The sequence below is a fragment of the Citrus clementina genome, unplaced genomic scaffold (genome assembly GCF_000493195.1).
Source record: "Citrus clementina cultivar Clemenules unplaced genomic scaffold, Citrus_clementina_v1.0 scaffold_8, whole genome shotgun sequence".
In the NCBI taxonomy this organism is placed as follows: Eukaryota; Viridiplantae; Streptophyta; class Magnoliopsida; order Sapindales; family Rutaceae; genus Citrus; species Citrus x clementina.
The window spans coordinates 6,533,554-6,553,194 of record NW_006262022.1 but is presented as its reverse complement, the minus strand read 5'-3'; the positions used below and the strand labels follow the sequence as shown (position 1 = coordinate 6,553,194).

At 36.0% G+C, this 19,641-nt stretch overlaps 2 protein-coding genes across 2 annotated transcripts; one reads left to right on the top strand and one right to left on the bottom strand.

The window, feature by feature from the left end:
- Nucleotides 1-12,569: 12,569 nt before the first annotated feature.
- LOC18034203 (cytochrome P450 84A1) lies at nucleotides 12,570-16,043 on the bottom strand. The gene is made up of 3 exons (XM_024179251.1): nucleotides 15,589-16,043; nucleotides 14,149-14,832; nucleotides 12,570-13,250 (listed from the first exon to the last, which is right to left on the bottom strand). The coding sequence occupies exons 1-3, from the start codon at nucleotides 15,874-15,876 to the stop codon at nucleotides 12,621-12,623; spliced, it is 1,602 nt and encodes a 533-aa protein (XP_024035019.1). The 5' UTR covers nucleotides 15,877-16,043; the 3' UTR covers nucleotides 12,570-12,620.
- A 2,760-nt stretch (nucleotides 16,044-18,803) lies between these two features.
- LOC112096295 lies at nucleotides 18,804-19,641 on the top strand. The gene is made up of 2 exons (XM_024179725.1): nucleotides 18,804-18,848; nucleotides 19,045-19,641. Exons 1-2 carry the CDS (start codon nucleotides 18,804-18,806, stop codon nucleotides 19,639-19,641), a joined length of 642 nt encoding a protein of 213 aa, XP_024035493.1.

Below are 19,641 nucleotides of genomic sequence, written 5' to 3'. Positions count from 1 at the left end.
AAATGGGATGGGATAGAATTTGTCAATCCCAATCCTGTCTCGTTTATGCAAGTAGAATAAAAAAAAGTTACATTCTCGTTTTTTTTAATTTTTTAAGACAAAAATATGTCTCAATTCTACCCCAAATGAAATAAGATCCCACAAGATCTCATCCTAATAGAAAAAATTGCCATCCCTAAGCATCACCATAGCATGGAGGGGCATAAGGTGCACCGCTGCCATCTTGCGTTTTCTAGAAAACTGACTATACTGAAAAAGATGGCGGTGTATTTAGATTTGCGGTCGTTTAACGATGGTACTTTATGAGCCGTCCTATTTGAGTGGCGCGTGCGGATGTTCCGTTGGCGTTTTATCGGGAAACAATAAAAATATAACAACACTTTGATTGAAAAATTCAAAGCCCAATAGTATTAGTGGTGTCTCGTGAAGTTGCCGGATACCTCCCTGGAATTGGAGCCAAAAGCCGTCGTCAGTGACAAAACTAGAAGTTGCTTGTTACTGATTGGATTGCAATTATAAAATAAAATATTATTTGTATATTAATATTGCTATCAAGGTGCTTTTAGGACTTACATTTTTTTACGAGGGATATTGTTGAAAAGCTAATTTTTTAATTTCATTAATTTAATTTTTTGAAATTAGATATTGGAATTCCATTTAACATGATCCATATCTATCCAATATCTAATTGGATATGTACTTTTAAAAATGTTCTTGTCCATGTCTAAAAGATTTTGGATGGATATTGTTTAGTCTAATTATGGTTGAAAATCTATTGATATTTACATTCATTTCTCTATATTTTTGTGAAAGAGATGTTTACTTTCTAAATCATGCAACTGAGAGGGGAAATTTGAGTCTCAACATAGAGGCTAGGACTCGAACTTTTGCTCTGAGAAATTATAGAATACATCAGAGGTAATGCAACTACCTAATGCTTGTATGATATGTGTAATTGAATTTAATATAATCATCACTTGCATAGTCTCTTTTGAAAATAAATGCACACGTATCAAACATCATTTGCTTATTGTATCGTCGATATGATACTTCCGATATATTCTAGAACTTCTAGGACTCTTGATACCACAATATCAAAAGCTCAAGGGCATACTATCATGTGGCTAAATAATACTATTTAACTTTAAATTATTATTACCTAAATAGTTTTGTCTCATTTAAATTAACATTTTATAACTTATGGATGTTTATACCTAAGAATGACTCTTAAGTGTTAATCTTTATTTTTTATTAACAATTTTAGCAATATAGCAACCACACTAAACAAAATTTAAAAAAATATATTATAAAGATAACTCTTACACATTTTCATAATAATCAACTCTGATCACAATTTCATATGCAGTGGTCATCATGAATGGCTTAATGTAGCCATACATCATATTCCTTGTCTACAAGTTGCCCAGCAGCTTAGCTACCACAATCTAGTTGTTGGAGTGTTTGGTAAATGCTAGTAGCAGGGCAGTAACAATTGATTTTCATTTATTTTATTATTTTTAATTTCATTTATATTTCAAAACAAAAGCTTATCTACTAACCTTTATATAATAGTGTTCACCAAATATTTTTTTACATTTCTTGATAACAGTAGCTAGGGGTGGGCAAATCGGGTTTTGGTTCGAGTTGTTCGGGTTTCGGTTTGGGTTTCAACCCGTTCGGGTTGGAGAATTAAACCCAATCGGGTTGAAAACGCCAACCCGAACCGAATTTAATTCGGTTTGGGTTGGAAATTCGGATCGGATTGGGTTGGTAATTCGGGTTAAAATTTTGGTTCGGGTTACTTTGGGTTAGAATATTCAATCTAAAAATTCAGGTTAGTTCAGGTTAAAACGAGTTGGAACAATTTAATCCAAAAATTCTAACAACCACTTAAAATCCAAAAATCTCAATTCCAAACATCCTTAACAACAAATATCAACTACAAATCATCCTCAATAACATTTCAACAAATCTTTTTAAAGTTAACAAAACATAAAGCAAGTAGTCAAGTACAATAAAGCTACAAAAATTACAAATCTAAAAATTAAAATGGCAAATGGCAACCATGATTAAAAATCTCCACATGAAAAACAAGGCTAATAATCCATCTCCAACACCATCAATACACAACACAACATCTCCAAATTAGCAACAATTAACCACCACCATAGCAAAATATCGAGAAACAATGGATAGAAAATGAAGCAAATTAGTCCATGCTGCAAAAAAATTAATTAAAATTTAGCGGAATCACTCAATATGCCTTAACAATTCTCAATATTACTAGTAGCTTGTTTGTATTATGACTACGCCTTAATTGTAAATTATTATTAAGTTTGATCCAAATCGATATATATAGTTTACATACTTACTGTTGCAACAAAAAATCTTCATATTAGAACACTTGGATGGTCCGCTTGTGTCGATTTACGAAGCTCTACATAAAATAAAAAGACTTGAAGTAAATAACTCTTAACTTAAAGTAAACAAATATTAAAAATAAATAAGTAATAATTAATATTTATACCTTCTGTAAGAGCATCCATAAACTCGTTTTCCTCCACCAATGCTTGAAGGTTTGTCGTTGAATCCACAAAAAGTGAAGTTCGCAACCAATTTTGTGTCAGTATCAATGCCTCCACCATATCAGGAGTCATAGAACTCCTATATTAATCTAAAATGCGACTTCTTGTGCTAAAGGCAGACAAAAAATCTTCATATTAGAACACTTGGATGGTCCGCTTGTGTCGATTTATGAAGCTCTACATAAAATAAAAAGACTTGAAGTAAATAACTCTTAACTTAAAGTAAACAAATCTTAAAAATAAATAAGTAATAATTAATATTTATACCTTCTGTAAGAGCATCCATAAACTCGTTTTCCTCCACCAATGCTTGAAGGTATGTCATTGAATCCACAAAAAGTGAAGTTCGCAACCAATTTTGTGTCAGTATCAATGCCTCCACCATATCAGGAGTCATAGAACTCCTATATTAATCTAAAATGCGACTTCTTGTGCTAAAGGCGGACTCAGATGCAACTGTAGATACCGGAACGGCAAGCACATCTCTAGTTATTTGCGACAAAATTAGGTATTTCAAACTATTAACTTTCCACCATAGTAAAATATCAAATGGAGCACCCAATGCATTAGGCGCTTGATATTCAACCGACTCCATCAAGTAAAGATCTAGCTCATTTGACAATTCTACATGATCTTTAGTGACAGCAACCATCTCGGTGTATTTAGAGAAAGGGTCCTCAAATACCTAATCGTCTTCATCCATAAAAGTCAGCCCACTATTAGCACTAACACTCGCACTCGTACTTGGAAATGCACTTGCACTTGCACTAGCACTAGCACTTGGTTTTAAGTGTTGAGCACTATATGCTTCAAAAAACTTGTTTAACACATCTTTCACCACGTTTTTCATCTCATCACATTTTGTACTATCTTTACCATATAAAGTCTCAAAGCAAAGTGTTGCAAAATTCATTTTCCCCCGTGGATCTAATACAGAAACAACGATCAACAACTTGTTTATCTTCAAATGCCCCTCCCAATACTCCTTAAATTTCTCCTTCATGTTACTTTCTATCATACTAATGTGTGGGTCAAGGCTGTCCACCATTGTATTCAGAGCCTTTTCAACTTTGCAAATCTCGTTATAGCACGTACTAGATGTCACTGTCAAAGAAGAAGAAAATAACAGTGTGGCATCATAAAAAAATCCTCAAAAACCTGACCATCCGACGAGCATTATTTCAATCATAACCAATTTTTTCTTCTCACCCTCTTCTTCACAAAAATAAGCATAATAAAGTTTCCCCTCATTTTCCATCCGATCAAATACCAATCTAAACTTCAATGCCGTCGTTAACATGGTACATGTGGAATTCCACCTAGTTAGACAATCTAAAACCACACTTCCTCTATAAGGTTGCCCATTCTTCCCCAAGATCTTTTCTTACTCTACACAAATTTAAAATGCTTTCAATCTTGCAGTAGATAATCCACATACTTCACAGTATTGCGGATACTGATAATACTGTCGTCAAGCTTTTTCAAGCCCTCACTAACAATAAGATTCATAATATGTGCACAATAATGTACATGGATAAAGTCACCATTCAACACCAATGCACCATCTCTCCAAGTCTTCAATTTATTCGTCAAATAGCTGATGGCAACTTTATTTGCACTTGTATTGTCCACGGTGACTGTGAACACCTTCTCTATACCCCAATCAAGCAAACATTTCTCGAGTTGCTTACCAATCGTCTCCCCCTTATGATAAGAAATTGTGTTAAAACTGATGATCCTCCTGCGTAACTACCAATCTTGGTCAATAAAGTGTGATGTTATTACCATATAACTAGCCGTCGTGATAGAAGTCCAAATATCTGTAGTGGGAGACATTTTTTGCTTCTTATCACATAATAAACTCTTCAACGAAGCCTTTTCTGCTAGAAATATGTCGAGGATATCATTGGTAATGGTTCTACGAGATGGAACCACAAACCTAGGACATGCAACACTGTAAAAATGTCTGAATTCAGAATTCTCCACATGGGAAAATGGCAACTCATCAAGAATAATCATTTTAGCAGTTGCTTTTCTAATAGCCTCCTAATTAAATCCCCTAACCACAACCTGACCAATCTCTTCATCACCGGCACCAGTAGTTTCTTGACTTAAAGTTGCTTGATTTTGTAAATAACTTTCATATTCAAAACACCTTTTCAAGTGATTCGACAAACTACTAGTCCCATCAGCAGATTTCCATGAATATTCTTGGGCGCAGTAGTTGCACTTACACCGATTATAATCTTTTGGCAATCTAGTGACATCATGCCACACCTTTGATCTCAGAGCCATCACTTTTCTTGGCTGAGGTGGTTTTGATGATGTCCTCGATGACCTCTTCCTCTTTGATTTGGATTGGGCTTCAGTAGTCGTTGGTGACATATCACTAAATTCATTAAATTCAATGGATTGAATGTTTTCATGAACTCTTGAGCCATCTGTCTCAAACATCTGAATCATAAATCCATAGCATGATCGCATTAGGATCAAAGTTAATCTATAGCATAAATATAACAAAACAAAAAAAAATCTAGAACAAACATCACAATTAAATATAATCATAAGATTCTATTGTGGATTTGGACGCTCTAGCCGATACGAATCATATTTCAACAGCCACTTATGATTTAGCAACAAAAAATAGGTTCTCATTACAAAAACTCAAAATTTCATAATGTTATAACTTATAATATCCTAAATTGAACAAATATCACAATTTAATTAATAATAACAACAATAACAACAACAACATTTGGGAATATATATAACTTTGCTGAACAACAATTAAGTTAAACAAACAATAATAATAACACTAATAATAACTAGGAATCAACAATTCAACATATTGCCATTTTCTAAATTGAAAAAATAGCACAAATTAATTAATTAACAATCTCCAATTTAATTAATAATAACATCAACAAACCCACTCCAATTTAATTAATAACAGTCTCCAATTGTTCAATTATCAGTAAACCCACTCCAATTTAATTAATAACAGTCTCCAATTGTTCAATTATCAGTAAACCCACTCCAATTTAATTAATAACAATCTTTGTTTGTTCAATTATCAGTCAACAACAAAAAAACCCAATCCAATTTAATTAATAACAATCTCCGTTTGTTCAATTATCAGCCAACAACAACAAACTCACTCCAAATAATTGAATAATTGCCAATCAATTAATTAAAAATACCCAATTTAATTAATAGCAACAGGCTGTTAAAAATTTCAATTCGGGCTGCCAACAGCTGCGAGCAAGTCAGCAACAAAGTGACAAACCGACTCCAAGATCCAAAAATCAGTTTTGAGTAAGCGACAAACCTTGATCGATGGGAAGCTACAGTGTCAACAAATCGTGACCGTGTTGGGCTAAGTGGGATGCGAGGTGAACGCACGGCGTGGCTACGAGCGAGTCGTGGTGGATGACGGCGAGTGGGCTATGGCGAGCGAGAGTGAGAGACGAGAGTTTAGGGATTTTTGTGAGAAGTGAGAAGTGAGCGGCTGTCATCATTGCCGCTGGTAAAAGGTAATGAGACCAAGAGTGTGTCAGAAGTGAGAAAGCACGAAACAAGTATGTGAGAGTTTTTTTTTTTGTTTAATATATATTTTTTAAAAATTTTAAAAGCTGAAACTAAAAAAAAATGGCTTCAACCCTATCGGGGTTAAAATTCGGTTTGGGTTCAATATACACAAAAGATACAAAGTATACTGTTGAGTGTTAGAAAATGCATATTTATAAAGGAGAAAACCATCATTTTACATTTCAAGTCTTACTAACAACCCTTACTTTTATGTATTTAACCTTCTTGTGATTTAATTACATGTGTTTTATTTTAATTAAGTATTTTATGTATTTTAGGGGCATTATAGTCATTTCACAATAAAGGAGATATCAGACGGCAAAACGGACATCACTTTTGAACTCAGGACAGTCGAAAACCTTAGGAGGAGCATAAAAGGAAAAATGGCACTATTCATATGTACGGTACTATTCACGTGTACGGTACTAACTACGTTACTGTTCACAACACTGTTCACATAGACGGATTGATGACGTGGCATTGACCGATGATGTGGCATTGACTGATGAGGTGTCACGATCCTGTTGGGCTAAAATTCTTATGTACTGTTGATGGTGACGTGGCAGCATATCAGTGGATGAAAAATCTCGCGTACGGTACATGCATCACACAGGATTATTTTCAACCAAACCGCGTTACTGTTCATCAGAGTCAAACCGCGTTACTGTTCATCCGAGTCAAACCGTGTTACTGTTCATCCGAGTCAAACCGTGTTACTGTTCATCCGCGTGGTCAAACCGTGGACTGTTGACTGATGACGTGGCGTAATCCTGAGCGTCCAAACTGTTTTTAATCCGATGGCCATGATTTACTCCATGTATCTATAAAAAGGGGGCCTTCCCCCCCTAATTTGATATCTCTGAATCCATTTTTGGGATCCATTTTCTGTAATTCCCTCTCCATCTTGTATTTTCTTCGTATTTTAATAAATTCCCATTTTGCCCCTAGTTCAACTATGAGTGGCTAATTTTCTTTCAAGCTTGGGTTGAAGGTGAAGTCTCAACATGTGTCATGGGCTTAATTTGGTAAATTTATTTTCTCTTCCCCTCTAATTTTTGTGGATGTTTTGACTTCTCGTCGACAAATAATAATAGTCTTGTCTAGATACCGCCTTGGTTACACCGGCTCTCTAGTATAAGGTTATTATTATTTGGCACGATAAGCCCTTAGCACCATATTGATTAGAGCGTGGTTCATGAGGTGTGGATTCCCCCCTCATGATTTAATTGGCATTAATACGGATTATTTAGCCCATGATGCATGTTGATACGGATCCAGATACCCAAGTACGTCATTTCAATATAATTCTCGTCAATTTATTCTCGCCATTTCAATACCAATTTTAGAATTTATTCTCGCCATTTCAATACCAATTTTAGAATTTATCCTCGCCATTTTAATTTAAGTTTTAGCATATTCCAAATCCTTTCCACCATAAATCCAATCACCCATTTACAAAATTAATTCTACACAATTAAAATCCGCCTCCTCGTGGGATCGACACTCGTCACCATAGATCTATACTACAATAGATTCGTGCGCTTGCGAGTACATTAAAATTTGCACAACATATACCTCCTGTAAAAAAGTAATCGAACTAAGAAGTTAAGGGCCTGTTTGGTATTGTTTCTGAATTTTTATTTTCTGAGAATAAAAATGAAAATGAAAATGGTGTTTTGCAGTTACTATATTTTGAATTTAAGTATGCGTTTGGTATCATTTTCTGTATCCTGTATTTTAAAACTGAAAACAGTAATATGCGTTTGATAGACACAATTGATAATGATAAAAACAGAGAATATGCGTTTGGTAGTACCTTTTTCAAAAATAATTTCGACTAAGCATTTAAGTCATGTTATTGTTAGAAAATAATTGTTTAACTAATACATACACAAATATACCATAATAATTTAAACAAAATTATTATAAAAAATTACATGATAAAGTTTTAGTTTTAGCATTAATAAAAAAAAATTACATTGTCATTGTTTTTACATTATAATTAAGATATATATTACAACACATGATTTAAACAAAATAATTATAAAAAATTACGTGATAGACATTATACATTACGTGTGTAGTCATGCCACATAGAAGCTGCAACCAGACTTTACAATTAGAGGGACTACATTTTTTGCAATTTCCAGACCCTAATCAACTGCCTCAGCTTCTGCAGATTGCTACATTGCCATTAAAACTAGATTTCTTTACAGCAGCAGCTACAAATTCTCCCTTATGATTTATGATGGCAATTCCCAGGCCAACATATTGATCTTTCCAACTTGGCTGAGAAAAAAAGCTAACACACCTAAATCATTTTCTTTTTTTAATAACACAAATTCATGTCAAAATGGTATTCATGGAGTGACAGAACAAACTGAACATGTGTATCGGCAACAAAACAACAAACCACATTTTAAAAAAATTAATTCACATTTTAAAAAATAATTACCCATCGAATATAATTCACGGTAGCAGTTTGCCAACATCCAATTAAACAGGACAATTTTCTTATACGAACACCAACTTAATCAATCTCATGCCAACAAAATCATATTTACCAAATAGAAAATAATTATTAAATATTAGAAATAAGGGGAATGATACAAAAAATTACTAGCAAACACAAAGATTCTCAACATTCACCATTTTCCCAAGCAAATTAAAACCCAATGGATAGCAAATTCGATTGTATGCAAGCCTTAAAAAAGAAAAATATTAGCAACTCACATAACAAAGATAGAGCCGAGAGGGCAAAAGCAGTCGAGGTAGTTGGATGGAGCAGCAGTGGTTGCGGAGAGATGGCGCACCAGCGGCGACGGAGATGAAGCAGCAGCTACGTCGATCGAGATGAAGCAACAACGGCACCGGAGATGAAGCAGCAACGGCACCGGAGATGAAGTGCATCAACCGAGATGGGCACATAGAGAGAGAGCAGATCTGGAGAGAAAAGGACAGAAAGCTTGCTGTTGTGTGTAGATCGGCGAAGATAAGGAGAGAGAGAGAGAGAGTTTCGTTGTGAGCAGATCAAGAAATGAGGTAGAGAGAGCACCGTGAGTCAACTTCGTTGTGAGTAGATCAGGAAAGGAGGGAGAGAGAGCCCTTTGAGTTGTTCGTGAATGAGATTTTTTGTTGGCTTTTGTTTTTTGATTTGTTTTTTAGTTTGGTTTTGTAATAAGTAGAGAACATGTTAAACATGTTTTTGCTTTGCTAGTTATAAAAAGTAGATTTGGATTTCTTATTTTGTAATTTGTTTTTGGATTCAGCCCACTAAACATGTATTATATCAGTACTCCGAAAATGAAAATGAAAACACTGGCCCAAAAATGATACCAAACGGGCCCTAAAATCACCTAAATATTTAATTGACTTCTCTATAGGAAATTACTTTTTCTTGATAATAATAGCTCTTACTCAATATGTAACTCTGGAACTCTTTAACTTATAAATATCTAGAAATTGCCTAGAAAATTGTGAAATGAAAAAAACATTTTAAAATAGGACTTGGCTATGGTGCAACTGTGGTACCATATCACAGTTGCACTATAGCTAGACCCTTTAAAATGATGGCTATGCACTTGTTAACTAAAGAATAAGACATGATCTGACATATTAATTTAAATGATCAAAAACAATATACACAAAAGATACAAAGTATGCCTCCGGTAAAAAAGTAATGGAACCAAGAAGTTAAGATCACCTAAGTATTTAACTGACTTCTCTATTGGAAATTAATTTTTCTTGATAACAGTAGCTCTTACTCCATATGTAACTCTAGTACTCTTGAACTTATAAATATCTAGAAACTAACTAGAAAATTGTGAAATGAGAAAAACATTTAAAAATGATGACTATGCACATGTTAGCCAAAGAATAAGACATTATCAGACACATTAATTTATATGATAAAAAATACTATACACAAAAGATAAAAAAGTATACCTCCTGTAAAAAAAGAAATGGAACTAAGAAGTTAAGATCACCTAAGTATTTAATTAACTTCCCTATTGGAAATTACTTTTTCTTAAGAACAATAGCTTTTACTCCATATGTAACTCTAGAGCTCTTTAACTTATAAATATCTAAAAACTCCCTAGAAAAATTATGAAATGAGAAAAACATTTTAAAATGATGGCTATGCACTTGTTAACCAAAGAATAAGATATGATCAGACACATTAATTTACATGATAAAAAATACTATGCACAAAAGATACATAGTATACCTCTTGTAAAAAAATAATGGAACGAAGAAGTTAAAATCACCTAAGTATTTAATTGACTTGTCTATTGGAAATTACTTCTTCTTAATAACAGTAGCTCTTACTCCATATGTAACTCTGGAACTCTTTAACTTATAAATATCTAAAAATTTCCTATAAATTTGTGAAATGAGAAAAACATGTTAAAATGATGGTTATGCACCTGTTAACCAAAGAATAAGACATGATCAGACACATTAATTTACATGATCAAAAACAATATACACAAAAGATACAAAGTATACCTCATGTACAAAAGTAATGGAATCAAGAAGTTAAGATCACCTATGTATTTAACTGACTTCTTTATTAGAAAAAAAAATGAGTATTAGACTTTTTAAGATAGAACAAAAGATTTTTATATTGGAGGTGGAAGAAAAATATCATGGGAGGCGCATCAAGATAATTTAAAGGAGCAAATTTAGAAATTACTCTTTATTAGTAGAGGTGGAATGTCAAGGTGGCTAGGAAAAAATGTATTAGAGGCCATTCACCCCTCGATGGATCATCTTTAACAAGTGATGTTGTCTTCAACAATTTTAAGTCAATACTTTTGCTCTTTTTGGATCTGTGGAATTTATAATGATTAGGTCTTTAGCTAAAAACTATGAATCAACCCCATGTGTGCATAAGTTGTGCGTCCATTGTGCGCTTGCCTACTTGGCTTGGTTTCACGTCCATTTACTATGTATGCGCTATTGCACCATGGGCTTGGCATTCACATAGCACGTGTGCGCCTTACCTAGTGTGCTTGTAATCAATCAATCACAAGCAAGACTTAATTAAATAAATAAACAAAAATGAAACAAAATTATGTTGTCATTATAAATATATAAGGAAACAGTCAATAGTTATTTCTAAAAAGGTTGACGCACCCATGGTGTAACTATATTGTGTGTTTGATCCTCTATTATTGTTGTAAGTGATCATAGTATTGCTCATGATGTTGTCAAAGAAGATGAGATGAGTCTTCTCTTAGTCAATTGCTACTTTCTCAAAATATGTGCCTTGCTTCACTTAGATTGAGTATGAATATGTGTAATTATTTGGTGCAGTGCTTATGGTAGCTCCAATTAATGGAAATGTGATTTCCATTTCCATCTAGTGAAACATTTAAGTTAGGAGTTTTGAGAATAAGTTAAAATAAATCTTGAAACAAAAATAACAACACAAACAACAACAATAATAATAATAGAAGCATAAAAAAGAGAACAAATGATTTCTCCATCAAATTTGTAAGAACAGTAATAAGAAATGTGTATAATTTTACCATCTCAATTAGATGGCAATAACAATTGAGATACCTAATTTGTATCCTAAGAAATATACATAATTTGCGTAAAAGAGATTGTTAGTTTTTCTTCTAGTAAAATTAGAAGATACCCATTAACTCCCTACTATTTTTATAATACTCAATAACCTTCTGATATAAAAAGTTTAAAAGAAAAGAGGGGCAAATGAGTCATTTATTTACTGTTTGATCTTAGATTTTATATATATATATATATATATATATATAGTTGTTATAGGAAATAAATTTTAAAAAATAATAAAAAATACAAGAAAGATATCTTATTATTAATATAAAATAAGTATTTTTGTTATTTGTGGTATTCAATTTTTTTTTATAATTTTAATTTCAATTTGTATATTTTTTAATTTATAATAAATATGAATCAAAATGTATTTAAAAATAAAGGTAACGTTATAAAATTATGGTGACAGGAAGATTATTGGATAATATGAAAATAAGAATCTAAATGGTGTATAATTTCAAGAGGGAATACTACGATTCCTATTTGTATAGTAAGAAATGTGGCATTTGACTTTAATTATTACATAAATATAGAAAACAAACTAAACAATCCTATTAGATCACCTATTGAGGATATGATAGTCCGCAGTTTGCATATTCGGCGTACTATAAATTGTACTACAATAATGCTGTCAACGGCATCACTAGCATACAGGGCCTCATACAAAAGAATATATCACATTTTCTTATCCTCCATCAAAGATTTACTTGTTAAGAACCTAATATCCATATATGAAGTCTTGAAGATACTACTGAAATTTCATTATTTGAAATAAAAGAAATAAAAATACAGAGAGAAATTTAAATACATGCATGAGCTCGATGAGCTAGCAAAAACGTCAATTCTACTACATAACAGATAGATAATTCAAAATATCTTCAGAGGACAAGTGAGTCGATAACTCGGCACGGCAACGAGTCGACACGCTTTCGGAGCAGTGAGTCCAAACATATCATTCATGTCAAGCTCACCAGGGCTCATTCCATCAGGCAACTCCCAGTTAAAGCAATGAAGCAAATGAGCCACGGACAACTCCAAAGCATACAACCCGAGTTGCATACCGGGGCAGGACCTTCGGCCCGACCCGAATGGGATGTACTCAAAATGATTCCCTGTGAAGTCTGGGGCATTCTCGTGCAAAAACCTTGCAGGGTTAAACTTATCCGGATCTTCCCACGCAAACGGGTCTCGCCCGATAGCCCATGCATTGATCATGACCCGTGATTTGGCCGGGATATTGTACCCGGAGACCACCGTGTTCGATGCCGTCTCGTGGAGGAGGAGAGGGATTGGTGGGTGAAGGCGTAGGGTTTCTTTGATGCAACACTTGAGATAGGTGAGCTGCTTGAGGTCGGAGTCGTGAAGGATCCGGGTCAACCCGACCTTGTCAGCAAGCTCTTCTTGCACTTTCTTGAGGTCATGTGGGCTCTTCATTAGCTCTGCCATTGCCCATTCGATTGCTGATGCTACAGTCTCAGTTCCTCCAAACATGACGTCCTGTGAAAAAGAAAATTCAATATATATTAGGCTGGTGCTACGTTACATTAATCGTAATGTACGCCACACATAACAACAATATCATATCCTACCATAAGAATTGTTGTTGTGTGTGGATATACGTTACGATTAACGTAACGTAGCGGAATCCTATATATTAAGCTTTTAATGCCCACATCGTTTTACTCACATGCATACATAATATTAACATAATATAATAAAAATTGTGAGGATTAAATGGTAAAAATCAAAAACAGTTTTGGAGAAAGTAAAATATATTTTTATTTTAATACGAAGAATTAATGTAGAATTATATATATATATATTATAACATATTATGTATACTGATAATATCATGTGTTTTGTCATCTATTCTCATCCCACCGAAATCTGTTGTATTTATGTGTTTTGTCTTCATATGCATGCATATTTAATATTTAATTTTTTATATTAATAAATGCGTATTTTAGGAAAATAATAAATGTGGGTTATTAATGTTCTGGAAAAATGGAAAATAATCATCATTATAGATAACAAAATCACATAAATGTATACATACTTTCGGTGTTGAAATAAGAAAATATTGAGTTTACGATTATTACAGTAGAATTCACAAATGTATGCCTGAAATTCTTTGTTTTTATGAATTTTTTTTTTATTTTTTACTAATAAGTTACATAAAACACTCATTTAACAGAATAATTTTTAAGAAATTTTATTTAATTGGACACTGGAGTTCGATTCTAAATGAGATAGAAGTCATTTATAAAAAAAAAAAAGAAAAAAAGGTTACATAAAAAATCTACAAATATTAGAATTTTTTTTGAAAGTTAATCAATTCTTTTAATAAAAAATAACTCATTCATATCTCCGAAAGAACAATATGAAATATACTTACCATGATGATGGCTTTGATATGATCTCTAGTGAGCTTAGCAGACTGCAAATCATCACCATCACCTTTGGCAGCAACTCCTTCTTCTTCACTATAAAAAGCCATTAATTCATCGACCATATCAGTATCAGCCTCAGCCTCAGCTTCACCATCATTGTAATTAATTTTGCCTTCTTCATCTCGGACATTCTTCTTCTTCTTCTTCTTCATGTGCTCATCAATAATGCTATCAATGAACCCATCTAGTGACTCCCTTGCCCTAGCCATCCTCTTATAAAATCCCCTCGCATTAATCCACCCCATCCACGGAAAAAAATCGGCAATATTAAATGCCCCAAAAAGCTTGGAAAATTCTTGCAGAATCTTCACAAATTCATCTTGCCCATCATGTGAAAACGACCCAAATGCTGCCCTATATGTAATGTTCCTCGTTAGAGCAAACACTAATTCGCCTATATTAACTTTTGAGCCTGTTGTGTTCATCACTGTTTGTAATGTTGAGTCCACCTCTTCTCTTACTGACGCCCACGATTCCTCTCGTCTTCTGCTGAAGAGCTTAATCACGCAGATCTTTCGCATTTGTCGCCAAAAGGGTCCGTAGTTGGCAAACGCCATGTCGGCTCTGTCGTAAGTTAGATATGTTATGGCCACGTTTGCTGGCCGGTTTGCGAAGACGAGATCTTGAGCCTGTTCAGGATGTAACCAGAAATTTAGTTTATAAATTTTTTGAGCGAATAACTTAAAAAAAGTAGTCTGCCTAACCAAAAAACAAAGCATGTGCCTTTGTTACCCTCTTACTTAGAATATTTTTCTAACAATCGTGCGCAGTTGGGTAATCGAAGAGTATTGTTGTCCTAAAAAGGATATATATAATTGTTTCTTCAAAATAAAGTGGTTTCCATAACTATTTCATCAATTCATTCGGGGGTCATAGCCTTTTTTTCAAAATAGTTATTGAGAAATACTAAGTTAAGATAGAAACTATAATTTTTGGATGAATAATTTAGAAAAGTATTTTATTGTTAAATTAGTAGTAAAAAGAAATATAAGATTTTGTAGGTAAAAAGTTTAAAATATATACTCCGATAAGTACAAGAGAGGCCTGATTATTTTTGAATCCGCCCATCTGGTCAATAGAAAAGAATTTAATTTCCATTACACATATATTACATCTTCGCTTAAGGGTGGGGATTTATATTCAAGAGAATATGGGCAACTGACCCAACTTAAAAATAAATTTACTTTAATTTCATATATATTAATTAACTTTTTGGGAAAAGTGTTTTCTAGTTGGGACAATTTTATAAACAAAATTTTGATATCAAGGTCATAAATTATTATATTCTATTGTAATGAATCAATCTAAATAAGAACTCAAAAAATGAGATAGTGAAAAATTTAATCAATATATCTTTCCAACTTAAGGGGGTTCGTATAGGAAACCTGAAGAACTTCTTTAGCCATGTCCGGCGTCGATACGGCGACGACATGAATTGCTCCCATTTGGAGATGGAGGAGGCCGCCGTATTTCTTGGCAAGGTCTGCGAGGCCGCGGTGAGTCAGTTGGTCCATCATGGCCATGTTGCCGATGATCGGATACCCTTTTGGGCCTGGAGGGTATGGGAGTTTTTTACGTAAGGTTGTTAATGAGAAGAGAACGAAAGCCAGTAAGAGAGGAAGAATGATGAAGAAGATTGGTGATGATTGAAGAGTTTGAAGCAGCGAATCCATGGCTGTAAGTCGAATTAATTTGGTTAAGAGATGAGGCCTAATTGTCAGAAAGTGAGTATTGTAACGTTTTTATAAATGAGTTGCGTCTTGCGTAGGCTCAATTAGGACAAAGATCGTTCTGCGTTAACCCAATAAGGAGAGAACAGATTTTGATAAGATATGCACGAATTTTTCCCATATTTAGAGGTCCGTTAGCATATACACCATTTGTTTTTATTTGATTTGATTTCCTGTCTGCTGCTGAAATTAATATATATTACTAACTCTCTTATTATTTTCATAATATTTAATAAATTTCTTAGCACCAAAAAAATAAATAAATGAAAAGGGTGGTAAATGAGGAATATAAATTACATATTTATTATAAAAAATATCTAAAAGTAACACAAAGTGCAAAAAAAATGACTTCTTATTCATTTTTTATTCATTTTGACACCTATATTTCCTTTATTTATTTTAATTTATATGATTTAATTAATTTTTAAGAAATATGAACAAGATTGGATTTGAAGATAATGGTAATATTGTAAAATGATGGTGCTAGAGAACTTACTGAGTATTACAAAAACAGTACATGATAAGTGATATATATTAATTTAGTAAGGAAAAACTAGCAATCTCCCTGTAAAATCTTGAGTTCTAATAATTAAACAAAAAATCTAATAGAGCATTGAAAAATTTAAGGTAACATCCAAGCAAGATTATTGTTTTATTAAAATAATCAATTAACAAAGTAATCTCGCCTAAGTTTATGGTTAATGTTGAGTGCATGAAGAACACCAGGTCGGCCATGCAACTAGTTCCATCCCATAACGGATTGCTTCATCTCTTATATACGAGCAGAGCATGTGTGCAAGCATGAGCCGATCAGAGGAGAGAACAACCAGGGAAACATACCGACCAGAAATATATGCCGAGCCAATACTCATCCCCAGGAAAGCGGGAACACGATCCCACAAAACCGCGGTAGTTGCGTTTCTCCCAGAACGGTTGAAGGACACGCGAGATCCACGTTTGCCCACAATCTAACAGTTAGAGTCCCATGAGGGGCTACCACCACCCGAAAAAGGAGGAATCAGGGGCAAACGGAAAACGTGGGACAAAGGGCGGCTATAAAAGAGAAAGACATCGAAGAAGATAAGGAGAGAAAAAAGAGAGAGAGGGGAAACGCTGCCAAATTGCAACCAGGCCATTTCCTTACAAATTTCCTGAAATCATATTACACTGTTTTCCCGTAAACACCTTGTGCTAACTTAGGCATCGGAGGGTTTACGCCGGCAAAACCACCGGCGTCTCTGATCCGTTTTTGGTGAACGCAGGTCTAGCGAGGGAAAAGAAGGTGATTCCAGCCTGAGTGGTTCGAGCAACAGTCAATAACGTAAACGTTGGTGAAAGAATCTGGTCGGTCTAAGGACGAGCAGATTTCAGCATCAACATTTTGGCGCCGTCTGTGGGGAGCTGGATAAAAAGCTACCACCGAATTAGGAAGTACCGGAGAAACAGCGAACGGTTAAACATGGATGTGACGAGGAAGGACGCTCTGAGGGAGGATAACGAAGCTGGGGAAACAATCACTCTTCGGGAAATTGCAAATGAAGCCCGAGAGAGGATGACGCAAGATAGACTGGAGCGGATGGAGAAACAAATGGAGACTCTTGCGGCCGTATTGTTTGAGCTGAGGGACGAGCGGAGAAGAGATTGCGAAACCCCCGTGGGAAGAGATGGAGTTGGAGCAGAACCCAGCCTCCGGGGGCGTAGAGTCGGGGAAATCCCCCCGTACGGAGACCAACCTAACGGGGTGCATCCCCACCGAAGTACTGGTCGGGTCCCAGGGGAACACGTTGATGAAGGGAGAGACCAACCTCGCCCCGGACGGACACTGGAAATAAATGGCCGAGGGGCCAGTGTTGATGAAGGAGAGCTCAGACAGCGATTGCAGAACGCCGAGCAGGAGCGAGACCAGATAGCTGCACGTGATCCTGATCGTGCTGTAGAATTGGAGGGGGAGGTGCGCAGATTGGCGCAGGTGATAGAGGAGATGCAGGGCAAGAGAAAGCCCCCGAGCTGGAGGATAATGCTAGATGAAGAATCTCCGTTGTCAACGGAGATCATGAGTACCATAATCCCAAAGGATTTCCGCTTCCCCGACCTCAAATACTCCGGGCGAAGTGACCCGTTGGTACACATTGAGCGTTTCAACGACATGACGGGTGTGCAGGGGCTGACACCAGCTCAGAGATGTAGGGTGCTCCCGTTGACCCTAGAGGGACGAGCCCGAGAATGGTACCGCAAGCTGCCCCGAGGAGGAATAAAGGGGTATGAGCAGATATGCCAGGAGTTGGCCGAGCAGTTTCGGGGGGCAGTGGCCCCAGAGGATGACATGATGGAATTGATGGGGATGAGACAGGAGGAGCACGAGTCCCTGCGAGATTTTATAAAGCGATACCACCGAGCCGTACTTGATTTGGGAGCTTTCAATCACCCGCAGGCGTTGAAGGGTTTAAAGGAGGGTGTGAGGATAGGCCGGCTATGGTATAACCTGAGAAGCCCCCTGGTGCAGAATTATTCAGCAGGATATGAGCAGGCAAAGAGAGATATCGAAATAGAGGAAGAAAAATCGGCAAAGATAAAGAGTGAACAGCTGGAGGAGCTAAGACGAAAGGAAAGGAGAACTCCCAATGGGAGCAGGTCGGGAAAGCGAGCTGGGGAACCCTCAGAAAGGGGCGGAACATCAGCTAGATCCCGCCCTTACCCCATAGCTACAAGATCACAACAGTTCCAGCACAATCGGGCTCAGCCTCCACGTCTCCCATTCCCAGATCGGCAGCGAGAATTCCGGCAGATAGCTGCCGACCCCTATCATAACACTCCTTAGAGCATCACATGCAACCAATCCCAGGGCCAGACGACCAGATCAGTTAGCAACTATGCCAGCCCGAGATGACGTTCATGATAGCCGAGCCGTTCAGCTGGTAGACCAGAGCTTGACATATAGACAACACACTCCACTAAAGATCTCCATGGAGGAATTGTATGAGAGGATTGAGGGACGAGGCCTGCTATACCCCCCGGCCCCAATAAAAACCAACTCACCGACGGGATAAGAGCAGATTCTGCAAGTTCCACGACACTCACGGTCACACTATCAACCAATGCCGTGACCTGAAGACTCAGGTGGAGGATTTAGTGAGGAACCGATACTTGGACGAGTATGTAGATGGAATATCCCCTGCCACGGAATCACAGTACACACGGGATGAAGGAGTTGAGAGGAGTTTAGAACGTGAGCAGCCGACCGTCCGTGTGATAGCAGGAGGGCCAACATTGGCCGGAGATTCGAACAGGGCGCGGAAGAACTATGGGAGATACGCCCTGACTAGCAAAGAAGTGCTTTTCAATTTGCCAGCAGCCAAGAGGGCAAAAGTACGGCAAGTTCCTATTATGTGGACAGAGAATGACGAAGAGGGCATTTTGTACCCTCACGAGGATGCACTGGTAATTAAAGCGTTGGTGGCCAGTACAGAATTACGGCGAATACTGGTAGATACGGGCAGCTCAGTAGACATTCTGTTTAAGTCGGCCTTAGATGATATGGGGATTTCAGACTTAAAGCTGGAGCGAACGAATACATCCTTGAAGGGATTTGGAGGGGGACGGTTAACTCCCATGGGGGTCATTGAACTCCCGATTACTGTGGGGACAAAGCCATTTGAAAGAACGATGATGCTGGACTTTGTAGTGGTAGAGGAAAGAAGTCCTTATTAG